This window comes from Sycon ciliatum, chromosome 1 (assembly GCF_964019385.1).
Source record: "Sycon ciliatum chromosome 1, ocSycCili1.1, whole genome shotgun sequence".
Classification (NCBI taxonomy): domain Eukaryota; kingdom Metazoa; phylum Porifera; class Calcarea; order Leucosolenida; family Sycettidae; genus Sycon; species Sycon ciliatum.
The window spans coordinates 27,190,648-27,204,118 of record NC_088643.1 but is presented as its reverse complement, the minus strand read 5'-3'; the positions used below and the strand labels follow the sequence as shown (position 1 = coordinate 27,204,118).

The window sequence follows — 13,471 nt, the reverse complement described above, 5'->3', positions numbered from 1 at the left end:
AGCACATTCTGAGGTTCCCAAGTATTAACTCCCCCCGGTGTACACTGTATACGGCTCCCTGATGTGGATACATACATGTACAATGCATCATGTAGTCACATACCAAGGGATTCATTTTGATACAAGCATCATCAGGAGCAACACACTTAGGGCGCGTTTGATTGGTCGGATCCGGAACAGGATCGTTTAGAACAGGGGCGTTTGATTGGTCTGCACTGGTCTGCTCTGGTTTTGGAGTGTTCAGAACATGTTCTGACCACTCCGACCCCCGGGGCTGGAGCAGCCAGAGCATGTTGCAAAGCCCAATGAAAACCTGACAGGACTACGCAATGAGTTTTGTTTTTTTGTTTTGATTCGAATGGATTTTGGCATGTCAGTGATTACGAAAGGGCATGGTGATGTACATGGAGGTCTACATGTGATTTTGCACATTACACGGCGCTCCCCACGTCCATGATTGATTTGTTGGCTGTCTTCGAAGCTTCTTCTCCGGTTGTAGTTGCATTTCAAGTTTGTTTTGCCTTTGCATCTTGAGCAACGTAAACATCTTTGAACTCTGTGGAAATTTTGAAGTTCGCGGCACGATGAGCTATCATGAGTTCTATAATATTTCCGGCAAAAATATTCGCCGTTCTGTTTGATTGGTACTTCGTAACTGTTGTTCTGACTGCTCCAGTGACTCTGATCAGTGATCTGAATCCGGATTCACCAATCAAACATGCCCTTAATCTCTGCAGTTGTGAACTAAGTCTAACAGTAACCAATGATTTCCCCTGCGCATGCAGAAAACTCACTCCGACCGACTCTCATACAAACAATACAGTTTACTAATGAGGTCAGAGTAGCTGGAAATTCTCAGCGAAGGACAAAATCAACAAGAACAGACATCTGTAATTATAAAGAAGGTATGCACTGAGTCACATCCAAAGGTCAATGCCACCATCCCAAGTCGATGTGGCAAGGGCAGATGGCAGCAAAGGGTGATGTGCCACATCAATCAGTATAGTCTGTTCTCCCACCGGCCACGACTTGACAATCTTACTGGTCTGATAGCTATAGCAGTTCAGATGACCTGTGGATGAGGGTGAGTAGAGAAATTGGCCGTCGCGTGACACGCTTACCCCCATAGGATAACCAGATATCTAGCACATAAGCAGGAAAGGAAAGACAGCAGCAGCAGCAGTAGCAACAAGGCAACGGCAGACTCAAGTAAATCAGTTACTTCTAATCAGCCATTGCAATGTAAGCACACCTTCAGACAGAATCATCTAAAATAAATGTCCTGGTCCTGAGTCCCGGTGGTGACAGTCAATTTTTTTGTAAAAATAGAAGAAAAACACATGGGAACGAGTTATGAAGCAACTACTTCAAAAGTATCAACGACTGTAACAAGATAATAAGCAGTCAGAAAGTGCGATAAGGCAAAAAACTGACAGGCTACTGAGACATTCAATGACCTGAGACTTAGGGTGCGTTCTTATATATTCTCTAGCTTCCAGGAGAAGAAGAAAAGAGAAGTGGAAGAAACTGGGATTATTCAAGAACGGGTCTCGAAGAATTCGGAGATATTCTGCACATGTCAAGCAAAATGAAGTGCCAAAGGGTCCTGAGTGAATGTAGTATGCACTTGTGTGTATGCGAAAAGGGAAATGCGTACACCCATGATCAACACGTGGCTTTTAGTCGTAGTTCGCATGCGCTGATCCCAAACCGCGGGAATCTCCAAGTGTCAACCAACTCTGAAGCTTGGAGAGCTTTGGAGAGCCTCCTAAAAGTCGGAGAGGGTATAAGAACAGCTCTCGAACTTTTCGGAGAGTCTCCAACTTTTCCGAGAGGATTTAAGAACGCACCCTTAGCTGCAACACATCTCGTCCACAGTAGTGTCATGCATGAGGAATACCATTAGATATTGGCGTCCGGTTTTGTACAATTCGTTTTTGCAAAGCTTCCCCTTCCTTCATCTCTGATATTGCTGACCCACCCAAGTTGGGTGGTATGTTGCTTTGCTGCTTCGAATTGTAATTTGTAGTTAGACCGCATTGTCGTGTTATTAACTGGTCTCGTCATCGTCCTGCAACATTCGGCATTCTTTGTTGCCGTGGGACTTTAGCTTGTGCACGTTTCCGCTGCACTTACCTTCCCCTCTTCGGTCCTACCTAACCGTCAACCTTCCAAGTTGGAAGGCTGTTGGTTTTGCGCACTGGTGATGTGTTAAGAGCTAAGTCGCAGGTCATTGAATGTTTCAGTAGCCTGTCAGTTTTGTGCCCTGTTATCGCACTTTCTGACTACTACTATCTTGTTATAGTCGTGGATAGTTGCTTCATAACTCGTTTCCATGTGTTTTTCTTCTATTTTTTACATTTCTTATTGGCTCAGTATCTGAGGCAATGTTTTCATCAGACCGTTTTCCCTTTTCCATTCCCTCAACTCATCGGAATATTAAATACATGTACTATGATTTCCGTCGACATCATCTACGCGAACGACACCGATTTAGTCAGTACCTCATCTGCCTGGCTAGCACAGCTTGAACCTCTTACCGCAACAGTTCTCAAGCAATGGAATCTCCATGTCAACGCAGAGAAGACCGAAACACAAAACTAACCCGGCAGCAGGATCGAGTCTCGGAAGAATGGAGAGTGACGAAAAAGTTAGGTTCCCTGATTGGTGACGACGAAGACATCACCAGGCGAAAACAGCTCGCTACAGCATCCTACAGAGCAATGTATAGTCTTTGGAAACGGAGAACATTAGTACGAGAAGAATTGAGACTGAGGCTGTACAACACATTCGTGATTCCAGTCTTACTGTACAATAGCGGCACCTGGGCACCCACTTCAGTGGCCGAGGCCCAATTGGACTCGTTTCACTGCAGGCAGTTGCGTAATCTCATCGGTATCAGGTGGCCACAAACAATAAGCAAGGCTGCTCTCTACAAGAGGTGCAAAGCACAACCGATAACTAACTTTGTTCGCCTAGCCATATGGAGACTCTTTGGCCATATACTGCGCATGCGTGACGGATGTCCTGCTGTGGCGGCTATGATCAACTACTACCAGGTGAAGGAAAAAGTGTGGAGAGGACGGCCAAGAACGACTCTGCCTATCGTGCTATCCCGTGACCTGCAGAGAGTGGGACGGAGGGGACTCAAGACGTTGTCTGATCTCCTCTCCCTCTGGGAGATTGCACAGGGCAGAGGGGAGTGGAAGGACCTTTGCAAGGCTGTCTGCAAGTCCAATGGTGGCGTTTACGACTAAAACCACATAATATTGCTCCAAAATATCACATTGTTGATTCTCATAACTGCTGTGGTAATAATAATTTTAAAACATCTTCAATACCGATAAAATTCCTCTCTTTAATAATAACGTAGTGCGTGGATTTGCATCCACCTGCCAGCATATTACTGGATTATTCTCAAACCGGAGTCGACAATGCCCATTATCCTGTGTCTGTGTCCTCTGTTCAATCTGCCCCATGCTGTCATGTGTTCCTTAGCGGGTACGTCTTGTTATTAGAGAGGTTCTGCACTACGTAAAGTTGAGCAACTTTACGTTAGTGGGCGGGAAAAACCCGTGAATTCGCGAGTTTGCACTCCGCTTACGGTAAGTTGTCTATGTAGAGTACGTAGATAGGGCTCTGATAACGTAGCTGGTCCGTAAGTGGATTGGTGTACAAATTTATGACTCTCTCCCCAGGTCGATCTGGTCGTACACTGCCGCGTTCGGAGTTGCCAAGGGCAGCTACGTGATTTGAAAACTCCGTATGGCGGAACACAGATGCGCATGCAGTTTACGTAAGACTTTCCGTAGATCGACTACGTTTTTTACTAACGTAATTACGTTATGCGAAACCTCTCTATTGTATTTCTATTTCTGTTGCCGTTCCTTTATTTATTTATTTATTTTTTATACAAAAGAGACAGGACCAAGGAACTAAAAGTTACGCTATACTGTCCACAAACACCACCAGTTACTAAACAATCAGCTCATGCGATAACATTGCACGACACTGACCGACGGTACTGACGTTCTACAACTACAGGTCTACTCTCCATATAACGTAATCTCTGGGACCACGCAAAAATTATATTATATCGAGAGTTATGACTGTTATGCAGAAAACCGTGTGTAAAATACAAGATGTACCACAAAATGAAGGGTGTTACAAGGCGGGTTCAACCGTGCAAACATATACACACTGTACCACCATCGACATCGGATACCATCAATACCGCAGAGTATATGCACAATAGGACTAAACTGGCTAGCTATGGCTACAGCTTGATTGTACCGCGCGCGTGAATCTACATTATATCGAGAGTGCGCACGTCGGGGATCGCGCCGTAGGGTGTGTTATGCCGAGGTTTACGCTATGTAGGACGGACTAAACTGGCCTAAACTACCTAGCTACAGCTACCACTTGATCGTACAATGCAAGTGAATTTACGTTGTATCGAGAGTGCGTACGCCGGGGACCGCGCCGTGGCGTGTGCTACATCGAGGTTTATGTTATGTAGGATTACGTTGCGTAGAACAAAATTTGTATGAGAGTGATGCTGTTTCGGCGCGGGATTCGATTTTTTTACGTACTAGCGAGGTTTATGTACAAGTGAGAGTTGTTATATCGAGAGCAGACCTGTAACTGGCTAACAGCTCTAGCGTTTTTTCTTCTTCTTTTTTTCAATGCTTTTATTTCCATGCCGCATTTAATGCTCGGTGCTCATTTCATAAGTCTATTCAGCATGTGCGAATATGTGGGTGGTTTACCACCGCTGACATTGACGCGTAAGTGCATAATAATAATTATTATTATGATTATGATTTCGGATGGAGGAGATGCACATTGACAAAATTTAATTTCAAAATTTATGAGATCCAAATCTACAGACCAAAATACACATGCTATGTGACACACATTACAGATACATGTACAGTTTTCTACAGATTTGTCTGGTCTGCTATTCAGTGCTACCATTATTGCCTGTGATTCTGGTGCAGAACAAGGCAGAGGGAAAGTTTAAACTAAGATACTGGACTTTCAAGACCGGACACAAGGAACAACAACTCACAAGCACACAGATCTGGAACTTACCTGATGCTTGTCGAATCTCTTGAACTTATTGAGTCTGTAGGGTGGACTGGCTTGAAAAATAGCTGTATGCCCAGCATTGGATTGGGCCAAGAAGTTCTTCTGAGCCTTGTCCATACACAGACGAGTACATGAATATGGTTCCTAATAGAACACAGGCAGCAGAGAGCTACTGTAAAACATGCAAATGTCGGTGTATTAAAATTTCGGTGTCAGGCACCTGATGGGTTTCAGGTGTAACTTAGAATTAGGTAGCCAGCACTCCCTTCACATGCAGCACATACTATTGTGCCATTGAGGTGTAATCTGAATTTAGGTGCCTGGTATTTCGACCAAAAGCACCAAAATTAAAGTCACACCGAAAATAACCTGTTTTACAGTATACGCCAGTCTGTACACGTCTATATTAACACAACAATCCAAAGGAACACATCATAAGGTAAATTAAGGTTTATATCACAAGTACATGTAAAACATGTTCAGTACCAGAAACAGAGCTAATGTAGGCTGCGTTTCTTTGCTGCTAATTAGTAGAGGAGATAAGAATTTCAGAATAAATAAAAAAAGATGGTATGTGACACTCACACAAAGTCTCTTTGCCCCTCTGCCAAAAACATGTCGATCAAACACGAATGACCCCTGTGAGAACAATTACATCACCAGGCTCTACACTCTAAGTGCAGCGAGTGCAGTGTAAGCAGAACACCAGTGGCATGCACATCATCACCATGACCAGCATCACCACTCACAGGGTATAGCTGCTCCAATAAGCGCACGCCAGAGGCAAAGTCCCAAACACCCAGTGACTTATCAGCATCACTGCGCCTGTGCGTGTCGCAAGCCACGACAAAACGCTCATTGTCCGGTAAAAACAAAATATCCTGCACCTGCCCTGCCGCCTGTGTGCAATCGTGAAGTTTCTGCATGTTACCCACGCAGGCACGCGCATGCATGCACACATATACACACACACACACACACACACACACACACACACACACACACACACACACACACACACACACACACACACATACACAACATAAAAATATGATAAAGTTGCAAAGCAGCTCGACGCCACCCAATGCCCACTGGCATCATGGTTGTGGACAATTTCAATGCAGAAGAATCTACAATGAGGAAGAAATGAGAACACAGCAGGACAGTGGACGATGAAAGACAAGGACAACCATGGAGAATGATTGCAGGCTAAGGTCACTAAAGCCCTCCCACATCCTCAACCCTTTATTAGTATCCTTTAACCCCCCCTCTACTACCACGGCACCATCTCAAGTACAGTACTGCTCAATGAAATCCAGCAGTCACGTCACTCAAGTACGCACTGGGCATTGTGCAGCCATAGACCTGCGAATGCTGGGCTGCGAAATGATGCAAGGCGCAAACTTGAGTGACGCGACTGGATTTCATTGAGCAGCAGCACTGTACATTCCACCCTCTCAAGTACATATATCCCATGCATACTTCCAAGTACAATGTTGCAACATACTTCAAATGTACCTTGCCACTTTGCACATCCCAGGCCGCAAGAGAACATTGCGACGTGCCTGTGACAACAACTGAACGGTGAGTCGGATGTCTTGCAACGGCCGTTACATGATGAGGGTGCAGTAAACTCACTACGCATTTATCGTATTCAACATCAAGCAAGCGCAGGCACTTGTCATAGCCACCAGAGAGGAAGTGGACAGGGTTGCTAGCTGCATCGGCGACACCAGTACCAGAGTTTCTAGTTGTGATGCCAGCGCTACCAGTGCTGTACCACATTCCACAGCGAATAGCCAGTGACTTGTGAGGAGACATCTTCTTGACACACTGGCGCTTGACCCATGGCTCCCAGAAGCAAAGTAAGCCATCCATACCACATGATGCCAGAATCTGACCACCGGGGCAATGCCAAGCAAGCTTCATAACTGACGCTGTGTGACCACTGAACGAGTGAATTTTTCTTCTGGGCGGCCTGCAACCAGGCCTATGACCAGGTGAAGTGGAGAGAAGACTGGCTATGTGAACCGGTGGACGTGATAAGATACGATTAATGCTGATATCATTGCCCTCAATCACCTGCACAGAGACCGCAGCTCTTGACTCATCATCAGCTGTTGAAGATGCTGCAGTACTAGGTGGCGGAACTTGCCGTTGAGCTAGTAGCAATGCCGTCACACTTGCCTCACTTCTAACATATTGCTGTGAGCAGTCATCATGCTGAGTATCATCGTCCAATAGAGCCTTGCACGGTACAATCTTCCTGGATGATGGCGGTAGTTTACTGACTGTTGCAGCCTGTCCACTTTGCACATTGATAGCTTCTTGTTCTGCCGTATCCCCTGCCCTGGCACACTGCCTGCTTCCTGCTGCTGATTCTGCTGATGCTGCTGCTAGATAATGTGCCTGATGAGCAATGCATGCTGCATGTGCTACATTAGGAACTGTTTGTTTCTTGTCATCATCTGACTCTGAATCACTCATGTCATTGTAAGAACTTGCAATACCATCCATCATCAATGTAAGAGTGGAGAGGTATCAAGGCACACTGGACGTCGACCCGACCCAACGCAAAACTAAAATATCTCTCTAAATACCAAGGAACGTGATACTCACCTGCACAATATTACACAGCGACAATTAATAATTATTTTACAACGTTATACGTTGATTACATTCTGCATGCACTTGCTAATAGATTCTACTGGTAACTTCTAGGTAAACCGGTAAGTATACAGCTGGTAGCTGTTCGTCTCCAAAGAACCACTTCAAACATTAGCAGCGCTACCTATAATTATTATTTCACTCTAACTATATACGTACTCGACCATAGTCGTTTTGATCAATTGGCTTTTCTATAATTTGCTTTGGCTAATTGGGCACAAGTTTTTTTTGAATTTTCAAAATCACAAACGTCAAAAGTACGAACTACAGTAAAACTATAATAATATTTTTGTAGTCAAAAGTGGTGACAATCAATTTTTTCTTCAGACTTTTCCTGTTTGCATCTTTCCCTCAAACCAGCTAGGGAGTCGTACCCAACTCCATAGCAATTCTTTTCTTGTTTCACAGTCAAGTTTCAATTTTCTCTGCCAGGTCAGGCCGAGCATGCATGCAAATATACAGTACAGTACTACTCTGACAATACTTAAATCTGAATAGCACTTCTCTGCGGATAGTGATAGCGCACGTCAGCAAGCCCAATGCCCAAATATGGAAAGTCTTCTTGATGGAATTTGACATGGCTCTCCTTGTCTGATTGGCTCGGGGCAAAGCTCATCGGAATCAGTGCCCGACTAATGCTCCTTCAGGTGAGCCATAGAAGATTTAGGCATGAACATAGATCGGCCCCTGACTCACTTGTGTAAGTTGTGAGGTCTGCATTCGCCACTAAGGTGTAAAGGCATAGTGGTGGCCTGCGGAAGCGAAGGCTATAGCTTGTGTGTTTCTGAACATTCAGGTGATGCTAATGCGGATCCCGCGAATATTATTATATATATTACATAGATCGGCCAACACTTGATATACATGTATCAGGCATGGTGGTGTCCTGCGAAAATCATAGAGAGAGTTTATAGTCATAAATGAGTTATTTATTATTTATTTATTTATTACAGCATCTCATAGCACAGTGAGAACACCGGCCAATACAAAGAGAGAGTTGAGCTTGACCCGGGTTGAATTCGAGAAAACGTTCCACAGCACCATACTTACGGCTGTGTTTACACGAGACGTTTCAACCCGGGTCAAGTTTCAACACGCAATGAACAAAGGTTGACTGGCGCGTTTACATGACGCATTGCGCTTGACCCGGGTTGAAATTTCGCCCCCGGTTGATTTCAACCCGCCCCTTGGGGGGGGGGGGGGGGAGGGTTGAAATCGTACTATCGTACCTCTGTGCGTATCTCGCGCCAGGTTTGAACAGCACTGCACAGGCAAATTTCGCGCAAAAGTATTCACATGACGATACATGACTCTAGAAGTGGACTTTTGGCGGCATATAAATAATTGACCCGGGTCAACTGTCTTCATGTAAACACCCGGTCAGTGACCCACCTACTTTTTCCATAGTACAGACTTTCAACCCGGACTGAACTTGACCCGGGTTGAAAATTCTCATGTAAGCGCAGCCTACTTTAACCTGAGCCTTCCAAGTTGGAAGGTTGTTGGTTTGCGCCTTGGAGAAGTGCTGGAGCTAGGTGTCAGGTCGCCGAATGTCTCGGTACTCCTTGTCAGTTTTGTGCCATTTTGTCGCACTCGCTGACGGTATAAGATCTGGTTACGTTGGTGGACAGTTTGTCATAACTCATAACATTTTGTCCTTTTCCTTTCTTCATCATACAGTAATGATATTGGCTCGCCATCCGAGTTCATCTTTACTTTAAAAGTACTTGTACATTGTACATGTATGTGATATGCGCCGCCAGGATTGCACACCATGAACACGTGAATTCCCCCGCCAAAGCAGTCACGCGACAATACGGGACTCTAGAAATGGACCGTCTACAGTAGAGTCGCTCGCTGAAGAACGTGGAGCCCAAGAACATCCAGCCTGAAATACTAAGAACGCCACAGCCTAAAGCTAAGAACGGCGGTGTTGGTTTTCTGGCAGCTTGTGGGATACATATGATCCACTGTTTTTAAGAACGCAGCCAGATTGCTGAAAAAATAAGAACGTCCTGGTTGCCCTTCGAAACAACGTTCTTGGCCGCGCGACTCTACTGTAGTACAATAGCACGTTCCCTCATTTTCAACCCGGGTCAATCACAAAACAAATTTCATGGCTTGCTTGCGCGGACTGAGTTTTTCTGCATCAGCAGCAATGCCACAACCGTCAATGATCAAACTCTTATGGGTAGGAGGCGAGTAGATCAGACCCACGACCAAAGTGGTCCAGGACCGAAAATTCCGGCAACATTTGCTGCATCAATTTGTGTTCATGGCGGGTTGAAAACTCATGTAAACACAGCCTAAATGTCCACCTGTTTCTTCCACCACACAATGTACAGGCTTTCAACCGGCTTTGAAAATTCTCCTGTAAATCCAGCCTCAGTGGCCAGTTATTTCAGTGGGAATTGGCAACTGGGCTTACAATAGGTGACCCAGACTTTCCTACTCCACGCACTGGCAAATGACTAATTGCGTATGCAGCATTGCTGAGTAGCTTACTTTGCAGTTATTCTGGTTGGACACCTTGTGCAGTGGGGAGTTCTTGGGGAAATGTGTGTGCACTGCTTTCAAGAAGTGGCCAGCAACATCCGTGGACACGGCGGGTAAGATGTTCCGTGATCTATTCTTCCTATGTATGCATATACTGTTATGTGATTCCCCGTAACCCGACATTCTGTCCGCAAGGGCACACCAGGTGTGTCAGTAGAGAGCAGCAAGAGAACATATGCACAACTAACTGTTCCTTGTAGAGAAGGTGAACAACAGGATCTAGGAACCCTCTGCTAGCATGACTTGTACGTACAGGAAAACCAGTGTAAACTAAACACACAATCAGAACCAGTGCAAATAATGCAACAATGTAAAGCTGTGACGTAACACAGATTATGCCATGACACGCTTTGCAAGTATCTACATGACATATCGGATATACACAAAGTGATGTGCAGTTTTAAGCACCTGTACATGATGGGACGCCGGCCGTAATAAGAGATGTTTTCTAAAATGAAATTTCGAAATTCCTTTCACACATGTATTTTTGTTAGCAATTTCCATATAGAAAAAATGTCAATATTTAGGGACAATCCCTGAGCGGAAATGATACAAGACTGGGTAACATTGTGTGTATTCACTGGTCCGGCTACATGGAATACGTGCCGTGCATGTACTGTATATACATAGTATAATTCCGAGACAGTGTAGTACATAACATTGTACATGTACTGAGAAAAAAAACCTCTGGAATTTCGGAGTTGAAAGCACTGCTGTCATAATCAAACTGTCAGTGAATGCTGTACATGCATGCATGTAGTAGCAGTAGTACTAGTATTTATTATTTGCATGTGCTGGGTGCAGCGGTGACTTTGGACTTTGCTGGTGTACTCCAGTAAAAAAGAAAAAAAGTAAAGATAGCCCATAGTCAATTCTGACATAGGGGCAGGATATGTTATAGACCTCATCATCATGTTTCAATGAGCTCGACAATAGTGAAGGCGGTGCTCATCTTCTCTGCACACACTGACTCCAATTCACTAATTCTCACTCCTATGGATCCTCACTCACTGGTTGTCACACACTGATTCTCACACACTAACTCTTAACTCACTGATTCTCACTCACTGATTCTCACACACTAACTCTTTTAAACTCACTGGTTCTCACTCACTGATTCTCACACTAGACACTAGTATTGCCAGTGTTATCAGAATTGTACACGAAAGGAGAAGAGGATTGAACTACACTGAGGTGTGATCTCAAGCGTATCAGCAAGAGATGGGAGTCAGCAATGTACCCGTGTTGCACACGGTGGCATCGAAGCAAGGCTGGTTCAACCACCATCATTGCTTGCTTACATCAGAGTCACTGGCATGACAAGTGAGGTATGGCAGGCCGACATAACTTGCTGTGCTGATACAATCGGCCGGGGTAGGAAGTCACAGCTGTACAGTGTACAGTGTACAGCTGTGACTTCCAGTACATGCTGGCTCCCATCCAGCTTCCGGAATCATGAGCACCTTGGACAAAGGCATTCTGATTTTCTTCAATAATATAACGAGCCAGTGACTGCTCTATCTCCTAACAGTAACGCAGGCAGTTGCGGCTGTGAGTGTTGTCAAACGGCATCATCCCTACTGTTCTGATGCAGAGCACGAAGTGGACCACGGCGAGGTAGTGGTGTAGAGGACTCACTCTGGAAAGCGGACAGGTGCAAACACACGTGCACACACACACACACACACACACACACACACACACACACACACACACACACACACACACACACACACACACACACACACACACACATTCAGAACCCATACGTTCAGCCATGGTATCATTCCTGGAGGACCATTGAGTACTTTTAACCCTTTCAGTGCCAAGGGGGTCAGAAAAATTCAAATTTTTCTGAGTTGAGCTGAACTCAAATTTTTCATAGCTCAGCTGTATATCCACGGATCTTTACGAACGATGGCTCTCTGGAAAGATATCATGGCCAGGCAGACAGCTGTGAAGAGAATATGCAGCGAAAATAGTCTTCCTCGCGAGGGCGCCTGAGCGAAGTCCGTTTTCTGCATTTTCGTAGCATCTGCACTTTCTCACGCGCGCGATCGATCGCAGGGCAGTCAACTTTCAACGCACGGAATTCGGACAAAGTTGGCCTGGAAGCCGCTGAAAATCTCGATATTTTGATACCCAATACGCATGGGTTGCGGCGAAAGAAATAGAGAAACCCGCGATGCGCATACGTCATGTTTTCTACGGGCGACAATTGTTTGTCCGAGCGCGCGCGCTTCAAGCTTCGCCCTGGCGATATCTATCCTCACGGACACAAAACGATGTGATGAGTCGATAGCCAAGGTCTTCCTGAACACGTAGAGTGGTCGTTTGTAACTCTCCTGTGTGTAGAAGTGGAGATACGAATTTATTTGTACACACATACTCATTTTGGGCGACTAAAGTCGCCCGTGGCACTGAGAGGGTTAAAGAAGAAAACACAATTTCCGAAGCTTACGCACTGATGCTCCTTTTGCTTATTCTGGCCCAGATCGCCTCGGACCATTTCCCAACTCAGAAACAACACACAGTACAGTTGATTACAGCACAGTACATGACCCAGTACAGTCAAATACAGAATACATGTAGTAGATCTACTGTACATGACCCAGAAGCTTTCCGGTTGGTGAAACAATCCAGATTCGAGGGCAGAGGTTTTTTTGACAAGGGAAGTTTGAGTGTATTGCCATACATGTACCTGAACAGAGCTTGGCCTGGCGATTGAAGACGGTGTGGCGAGCAGAACAGCTTGCCTGGGTGACAGTGCATTGTTAGTTGTTGCAGGTGCTCCTGGCTGTGGAGATGATAGCTGTGCCGTTGATGGACTATCACTAGGTACAGAACTTGCAGATACGTTGTCAGCTTCGGGATCGGATCCTCGCCTGGGAACTGAGGATGAGCGGCGAGTACGTGAGTTACTTCTAATGCACGACAAAAACACCGGCACACCGCCGGGAACAACACAGTACGACCGTACAGTGTAAATCGGCTGACATAATTCTGTTTCTCGGTGGAGCGTAATACTCCGCTCTTTGGAAAAACATAGGACCATTCATGACATGTTTGCGTTTTGCAAAGATAAAAAATTCACAGCTCGCGTGATACTCAGTCAGACTGAGTTTTTCCACATCTGCAGGAACGCCACCACCCTCAG

General features: G+C 45.3%; 2 protein-coding genes across 4 annotated transcripts in view; both read right to left on the bottom strand.

Moving 5' to 3' along the window:
* Positions 1-730: 730 nt before the first annotated feature.
* Positions 731-7,961, bottom strand: LOC135821111 (WD repeat-containing protein 25-like). 3 transcript variants are annotated; one of them, XM_065334178.1, is made up of 4 exons: positions 6,610-7,961; positions 5,841-6,011; positions 5,095-5,235; positions 731-1,142 (listed from the first exon to the last, which is right to left on the bottom strand). In XM_065334178.1, exons 1-4 carry the CDS (start codon positions 7,609-7,611, stop codon positions 918-920), a joined length of 1,539 nt encoding a protein of 512 aa, XP_065190250.1. In that variant the 5' UTR covers positions 7,612-7,961; the 3' UTR covers positions 731-917. The 3 variants fall into 3 exon arrangements, with proteins under 3 accessions (XP_065190250.1, XP_065190258.1, XP_065190265.1); XM_065334186.1 differs by having other exon boundaries at positions 6,730-7,961; XM_065334193.1 differs by having other exon boundaries at positions 1,004-1,142; positions 6,599-7,961.
* A 2,574-nt stretch (positions 7,962-10,535) lies between these two features.
* LOC135821101 (kinesin light chain 3-like) overlaps positions 10,536-13,471 on the bottom strand; it is a 32,630-nt gene continuing 29,694 nt past the window's right edge. The window contains exons 15-16 of the mRNA XM_065334168.1: positions 13,016-13,238; positions 10,536-11,953 (exon numbers count right to left, since the gene is read on the bottom strand). Of these exons, the coding sequence (XP_065190240.1) occupies positions 11,876-11,953; positions 13,016-13,238 (301 nt within the window). The 3' untranslated portion in view covers positions 10,536-11,875. The remainder of the gene's footprint in view (positions 11,954-13,015; positions 13,239-13,471) is intronic.

Excerpts from the sequence above, each read along its gene's own strand:
- LOC135821111 (XM_065334178.1), bottom strand. The coding sequence starts at position 7,611 with ATGATGGATGGTATTGCAAGTTCTTACAATGACATGAGTGATTCAGAG. Across the intron at positions 5,236-5,840 it reads TATTGGAGCAGCTATACCCT|GAACCATATTCATGTACTCG; the intron begins GTGAGTGGTGAT and ends GTGTTCTATTAG. Across the intron at positions 1,143-5,094 it reads AGAGATTCGACAAGCATCAG|ATATCTGGTTATCCTATGGG; the intron begins GTAAGTTCCAGA and ends CTTATGTGCTAG.